A 7,303-nucleotide genomic window follows, 5' to 3' on the forward strand; every position below is an offset into this window, starting at 1 on the left:
TGCCCTCCCACACACCCCACCCCATTGTCACCCTGAGAGTGGCTGGGTTGCCCTGGCAACAGTGGCACACCCTGTTTTTCCAAACGGCTTTCCTGGTAAATGCCAAAGGGTGTCCTTTGTCTGTGTCCCAGGCGCTCACTCGCTCTCTCTCTCTCTCTCTCTCTCTCTCTCTCTCTCTCTCTCTCTCTCTCTCTCTCTCTCTCTCTCTCTCTCTCTCTCTCTCACACACACACACACACACACACACACACACACACACACACACACCAGCCCCCCTGGGCAGAGCTCTCCCGTCGCTCAGTATTGGAGGCTGTTGGAGGAGACCAGCTCAGCCCCGCTTGGCCTGGCCCAGGCCACTCTCTACCAGCCCCCGAAGCCTCCAGCTCTCAGAACTCCTAAAGCTGAGGATGGGGGTGGGGTTGTAGCTGCCTTTTCGTGGGGACCCCCCCCACCAGAAAGAACAGAGAGGAGCCCTGTGCCTAGTGGAGTCAGGCTGGCATGGAGATGAGTGGAGACCTGTTGGCCTGAGTGCTCTAGATTCTCGGAGGGGCCTGAACCCACCTTTAGGCTGGGGGGGGGGGACACACATTGTCCTGCCCAGCCGGTTCATGGCCACTTGCCCAGGCTTCTCCCCTACTGCCCTGCCCAGGCTGCTGTTTGCCCTCTGGTAAGTCCCTTCCTTCAGAGACTGTTCTGAGGAACGCAGGCAGAAGCTCAAACAACAGCGCATTGTCTGGCAGTAGGGCTGGCCAGGAGATGCTGGGAACCGGACTCCAGAGACTGACTCTGCAGGGCTGGTCTTGCCCCAGCCGGAGCTATGGCTCCGAGGAGGAGTTTGACAAAGGGGGATTGATGGGCTCGTTGTTCAGAGCCCCCAATCCCATCACCAGTAGGCAGTTCTACAGTGTCAGGAATCCACGGCTCAGTTACAGCGTGATATGAAGGGCCTGTCCACGGGTGTTGGGGTGATCAGGCTCTGCTGGCCACAGCCGGAGAATGGACAGTGAGGCAGGGGCAACGCCTCCCTCCGAGGGGCCACCTAGAACTTACTCTGTCTCCCTCCTCTCTCATCCCCACAGCTTCCTTTTCTGAGCGAGTGCGGAACATGTCTCCCGACGAGATCAAGATCCCTCCCGAGCCCCCGGGCCGGTGCTCCAACCACCTACAAGTGAGCACAGTGTCCGCCCACCTGCCTGTCCACCCCCTCGAGCTGAGTCTGAGCCAGCTGGACCTCATGCCAACAGCCAGAATGAAAGTGCCAGAAGCCTCCAAGGACTGAGCCTGGCGTGTGTACAGGCTCTGCTGTGTCCCTGTCTCAGGAGGCCTCAGGACCTGGGACCACCTTTTCCTCAGCTGCTCTGCCTTTCCCTGTCCCCCTATGGGGACAGTGACACGGTCAAGGCAAGGGCAGACAAGGACACACATGACACACATGGAAATAGAGACCTGGGGACACAAACACTCATATACACACACAGGGACACAAATGAATGCAGGGATATACAGAACATAAACTTACACAGGGGAAGACTTGGACATGGGAATATATACACATAACATACGGATACATTCTATGCACATGGACCACACACATGCACCCCGCCAGCAGCAGATGGTGACCCCAGGCTAGGGTGCAGTGCGAATCCCTCCCTTTTCCTTGAGGCATCTGCTCAGCCACTCACCGCCCCACAGTTCCCCACGTGCCAGAAATAAGTCCCAGTTTATAAACCCAGTGACTGCCAGGAAGGGATATTCCTTTCTGGCCTCCAGCCAGCGTGCCCCCCAGCCCCACCCTCAGAGCAGCCCTGCCAGGTGTGGCTGGGGGGGGTCAGGTGGTGGGTGTGAGCCCAACCTAGGAACCTACTGTCACGCTTCCTGGTACAGGCTAGCCCATGTGTCCCACCAAACCCCAGTCACAGTGGTACCCTTGAGGGGCACAGACCCTGTCTCTGATGCTTCCTTCTATGGGTGCCCCCTTGGCATAGGGGTTGTGTAGCCCAGGATCTTCTGCGGAAGGCTCTGTCCAAGCTGAGTTTGGGATCCCCTCCACAGGGTAGTGCTGCTAATGCTGCCCTAGTGACTTGTCCAGGGGTTTGTGTCCAGCAGAGACCCAGAAGGGGCTTGAAGTTACATAGCATGGCAGCCACTGGCCAGTCGTGAGCCTCCAAACATGAGCTGGTCCCCAAAGCTCTGATCTGGCCTCCCCAGATTGGCTGGACACACCCCGTGTTCAGAGCAAGTCAGAGCTGCCCACAGCCCACCTCGTCTCCCAGCCACTCAGTTTCCACCCCATCCTTGCCAGCAGTCCCTGCCCAGAACCAACCACACACTCCCATCGCAGCAGCAGGCAGGACAGGGGGACAGCAGGTGGCAGTGTGTCCTTGGCACAGCGCCACCAGTGTCCCTGCTCAAGTGACCTATTGGTCTCCCTAGGACAAGATCCAGAAGCTTTACGAGCGGAAGATGAAGGAAGGCATGGACATGAACTACATGATCCAGCGCAAGAAGGAGTTCCGCAACCCCAGGTTCCACCTCAGTTTCCTCTACTGTGCCAAGGGGAGGGGGGGGGATTAGGGAAGCTGGTCTTGGTCTGCCATTGCCTCAGGGAACAGGGATAGGGGAGGGGGAGTGCCTGTATGTGACAGTCCCTTCCAGTATCATAGGCTGGAGGTAAGACTGGACATGTGGGCCATAGCACAGTTGGAGGGCACGTGGTTTGCATGAGACCGAGCCAGTTCAATCCCCAGCACCCCGTATGGTCCCTGAGCCCACCAGGAGTGACCCCAAGCACAGAGCCAGGAGTTAGCCCTGGCACCACCAGGTATAGCCTCAAAACAAACAAAAGACCATATCAGGGGCCAGAGCAATTACATAGCGGGGAGGGCATTTGCTTTACACACAGCTGACCCAGATTTGATGCTGGTATCCCTTAGGGTCCTGCCAGGAATAAACTGAGCAGAGTCAGGAGGAGCCCTTGAGCACTGCCGTGTATGGCCCCAAATGAAAAACAAATGACCAGGGCCCGGAGAGATAGCACAGCGGTGTTTGCCTTGCAAGCAGCCGATCCAGGACCAAAGGTGGTTGGTTCGAATCCCGGTGTCCCATATGGTCCCCCGTGCCTGCCAGGAGCTATTTCTGAGCAGACAGCCAGGAGTAACCCCTGAGCACCACCGGGTGTGGCCCAAAAACCAAAAAAAAAAAAAAAAAAAAAGAAAAACAAATGACCAGACTGCACCAGCTTGTTCTGGCCCTGCCTCCTTCAGGGTCCGTGGGGATTGGCAGTCACCCCAGAAGCTCGCCTAGAGCAACCTTGCTGGGGTTTATGCTTTGCCTACACCCTGCTTCAGGCCTGCTGACCCCCACTTTCCCTGCAGCATCTACGAGAAGTTGATCCAGTTCTGTGCGATAGATGAGCTCGGCACCAATTACCCGAAGGTGGGTCCTAACAGTTCGGGGGTCTGGGACGGTGGGGAACATGGACCCCGGCACCACCTGAGACCTGCGTTGCTGTTCCTGTAACCTGGAGGGAGCTGCCCCTGGGCTGCACCCTAGTAACCTCTGAGCCCTGGAAGTTCAGAGAGACACCAGGCCTGAGACCCATATTGGGACATGAGGACAGGCCTGGAATGACTGACAGGGCCCTTCTGTGTCTTGCAGGACATGTTTGACCCCCACGGCTGGACTGAGGACTCCTACTACGAGGCCTTGGGTAGGTGGCTGCAGGTCTATGGAAGGCCTGTTTCTAGGGTCTCTGGGTCTCTGAGGCCCCCGTCTGTGGATCTCTGAGGTCTCTGAGGCCCCGTCTGCGGGGTGGGGCAGTTAGGATTAGACAGGCCCTACAGGATTAAATGGGCTGATGCCAGGAGCAAGCAATATGGCAAGGCCAGCGGCAGCCACTCCCCAGGCTTCAGGTATGGAGACTTGGGGCCCCCCAGGAGTGTCCACTGAGTGTGCACTTGGCCTGTGAGAACACGGCCTTTTCTCTGAGGTTCTCTTTGGGAGACTAGGAAGCCCCAGAGCCTGCAGAGGACACTAGTCGTGTCCGTACCCTGCACTCTAGGGCCTGGTTTGCTTTCACTCGAACATTCTGGCATGTCCCTGACACTCCCTGGCACTGCAGACCTTCGTCAGAGGGGGCTGGACCCGCTGCCTTGCTCGCTCCCCCCAGGTTTGGGAGTCAGAAGCCTCACTCAGTGCTGGTCTTGGCCCTCAGGTGGGGTCCCAGGCAGAAGCCCTGCCCGGAGCAGGGAAACAAGCCCCGTTACCCCTCATTGCCTTTCCTTTTTTGTTTTGTTTTGTTTTGTTTTGGGGTCTGTTATACTCAGGGGTTCCTCCTGGTTCTGTGCTCAGGAATCGATCCTGGCAAGCTCAGGGAACCCTTTGGAATGCCGGGATCCAACCCAGTTTGGCTGCATGCAAGGCAAATGCCCTCCCTCTGCTCTGCTCTCGCTCTAGCCCCTCAATGCCTTTCTGACAACTTCTCCCTCCATCTTAGCCAAAGCCCAGAAGATCGAGATGGACAAACTGGAGAAGGCCAAGAAGGAGCGAACCAAGGTATGTAGGTGGACCTGGGGTGTGGAGGGTTTGCCCAGCCACTCCCTCACTTCTTTTTTTTTTTTTTTTTTACTCCCTCACTTCTTGGCGTGACATCCCAGCACACTGGGGGATCACCACTTGCCTCATACACCCCTCTCACCCAGCCTGTCCGGGCACCCCAGACAGCAACAGCCGTGTGCAACTTTCACAAAGGGGATGTGCTGAACCCCCTTGGGCCCAGAGTGAACCTTGAGTCCTTTGTGAGGCCCCTCACGTCAGGACTGAAAGACCCACATTCTACCAACTACCAGACTATGGTTCGCCCTTGTGGCTAGAGAGAGAGACAGAGACCTGGGATCTGCTTTGATCTCCCCAGCCACCTGCTTCCAACCCTTTGTAACCCCCTTGCCCCATCTCCCTGTCTGCCAACCTGCCCTTTCAAGAGGTCCTGTTGCATCCCCAGCACAGGGCCCTGTACCTCATCCTCCCTCCATTTCTCCCTCCTACTGCAGATCGAGTTTGTGACGGGCACCAAGAAGGGCACCACGACCAGCGCCACAGCCACTGCCACAGCCACAGCCAGCACCACCGTTGCAGGTTGGGGGGCAGCCTGGGGCGGGGCAGGAGGAAGTAGGGGCATCCTTGGGCTACCAGCCGGGCCTGCCAGAGAGGTACCTCCTGCAGGCGCCCCATGTCCCAGCTCCTCTTCCTTCCCTGCAGACGCCCAGAAGAGGAAGAGCAAGTGGGACTCAGCCATCCCGGTGCCCACCATCGCACAGCCGGCCCTCCTCACCACCAGCGCCACGCTGCCCTCCGTTGTGACCGTCACCACCAGTGCCAGCGGCTCCAAGACCACCGTCATCTCGGCCGTGGGCACCATTGTCAAAAAGGCCAAGCAGTGACAGAGCCAGCAGACAATCTCTCCGGCCAAGCCTTGACCAGGCCGGCCCGACACAGCGGACACCCTCCCTTCCCCGACAGGCCTGCCACTCTGGGTACCAGGACATGAGACAGAGAACGGGGGTGCCCTGCGGACATGACCTGCTGCCCAGCTGTGCCCCATGTGCCGCCTGTGACATTGCAGGAGATGCAGGACAGGATGCGGCCACCGTGGGGGAGAGGGTGTGGGCACAGCGGCCACATGCCAAGGGGGGCTATTGCCCTATTAAAGGTTCCTTTTTTTTTAGCTCATGGCCCCCCCAGGTGGTAGCAGTTTCGGGGGACCCTACCTAGGGATGCTGGGCAGACAGTGCCCGGTGAAGCCTGGGGCTCCTGCACACACAGGCCAGCCATCACCCTGAGCATTTCCAGCCCTCTTCAATGTTCAGGGACTGGAAGAAGCCAGGTCAATGCCCAGGGGTTTGGCAGTGACGGGCCTGAGGCAGAAGCAGCCACAGCCCCTGCAGGTGATGGGGAGTATGGCTGTTTCCTGGCTGCTCCCCGGTCTTGGCAGTGCGCCCTCCTCAGTGGCTGGACCTGACACACGGTGCCCAGCAGTGTGAATCATGTCCTGCATGCCAGGAGGGGCTCAGAGAATGTGAGAGCCGGGTTTCAGGGCTGGCACCACACCCTTCCGGTGCTGTTATCACTGTCTTGCAGCTGCCCCGGGTACTGCCAGCCACATGAGCCGGGGTCTCCCTGCCTTCCTGTCCTCACACCTTTGCGGAGGATAAGCACGTGTTGAAGGGAGGAAGCCAGGCTGGGGGTATCAGGGACACAGCCCCCACAAAAGGGCCCAGCAAGGGGGCAGCAGGAAGCATGGACCATCCCCTATCCACCAGCTCCTGGTGAATGGACTGTTTTGGGCTGGAGCCAGGCCAGGAGGGCATGATACACGGAATCCAAGACCTGCGCTGGTCTGGGGAATGGCCCCTGCCTCCTCATACAGGCAGGCTCGGGTGTGTCCAGGCTGCAGCAGCTAAGGCATCAGGCAGCATGCAGTCGGTTCACCCACACTTAGACTGCAATGCCCCCCCAGTTGCTGGGTGGCCTTGAGGGGAGCAAGGGGAGAAGCAGTGTTTTTTGAAGGGAGGTTGGGTCACACCTGGCGGTGCTCAGGGGTTCCTTCTGGCTCTGCACTCAGAAATTGCTCCTGACAAGCTCAGGGACCAACCATATGGAATGCCGATAATCAAACTGGGGTTCATCTGGGGTTGGCCATGTGCAAGGAAAATGCCATACCGCTGTACTATCACTGGGCCTAAGAAGCGAGTTTGGATCAAGAGTTTCCCATCTCCTTCAGGGATTCAGGCTGGAGGTGGGGAAGGGAGTCTTCACCATTCCTGGGGACATGCCACGGCCCTGGGCTGCTGGGGCCCAGTAAGGGGTCAGGGTCACTGCTGCAACTAGGGAGATTGGGGACCCCTGCAAGACAATTACCTCTGTCTTCTAGCGTTTTTCAGTCCAGAATCCCACTTCTGAGGAGGGACATGGGGAGTGGCCACTTCTGTGGAGAATGTGTCCTTGGCCTCAACCTGCCAGGCCCCTTCCCCGCTCCTGCCACCCCCAGGCCTGTGGGCCTACCACCTATCCAGTGGCTCCTTAGCTCCCCTCACCTAAATCACTTCTGAGTTGGAGTCCTCAGGCCCCACTTGCAAACATCAACTTGCCTCTCTCCAGCCTCCTGTACCCCGGTCCCTGCAAATGGCCCCTCCAATGTCCCTCCACTGCTGGGCTCCTGTGCAGAGCAGCCCAGGCAAGGGGGTGGCATCCCCCAGCTGCAAGGCCACCCTGTGTGAGATGGTCCACAGTGCTGGGTGCCTGGCAT

General features: G+C 58.5%; 1 protein-coding gene across 1 annotated transcript in view; it reads left to right on the forward strand.

Annotated features, from left to right (window-relative positions):
- Positions 1-5,719, forward strand: part of SAP30BP (SAP30 binding protein) — a 30,363-nt gene extending 24,644 nt beyond the window's left edge. The window contains exons 5-11 of the mRNA XM_049770671.1: positions 1,080-1,168; positions 2,434-2,525; positions 3,375-3,435; positions 3,658-3,709; positions 4,496-4,554; positions 5,049-5,133; positions 5,257-5,719. Coding sequence (XP_049626628.1) covers positions 1,080-1,168; positions 2,434-2,525; positions 3,375-3,435; positions 3,658-3,709; positions 4,496-4,554; positions 5,049-5,133; positions 5,257-5,438 — 620 coding nt within the window. The 3' untranslated portion in view covers positions 5,439-5,719. The remainder of the gene's footprint in view (positions 1-1,079; positions 1,169-2,433; positions 2,526-3,374; positions 3,436-3,657; positions 3,710-4,495; positions 4,555-5,048; positions 5,134-5,256) is intronic.
- The last annotated feature ends 1,584 nt before the right edge of the window (positions 5,720-7,303 follow it).

This window comes from Suncus etruscus, chromosome 1 (genome assembly GCF_024139225.1).
Source record: "Suncus etruscus isolate mSunEtr1 chromosome 1, mSunEtr1.pri.cur, whole genome shotgun sequence".
Lineage (NCBI taxonomy): Eukaryota > Metazoa > Chordata > Mammalia > Eulipotyphla > Soricidae > Suncus > Suncus etruscus.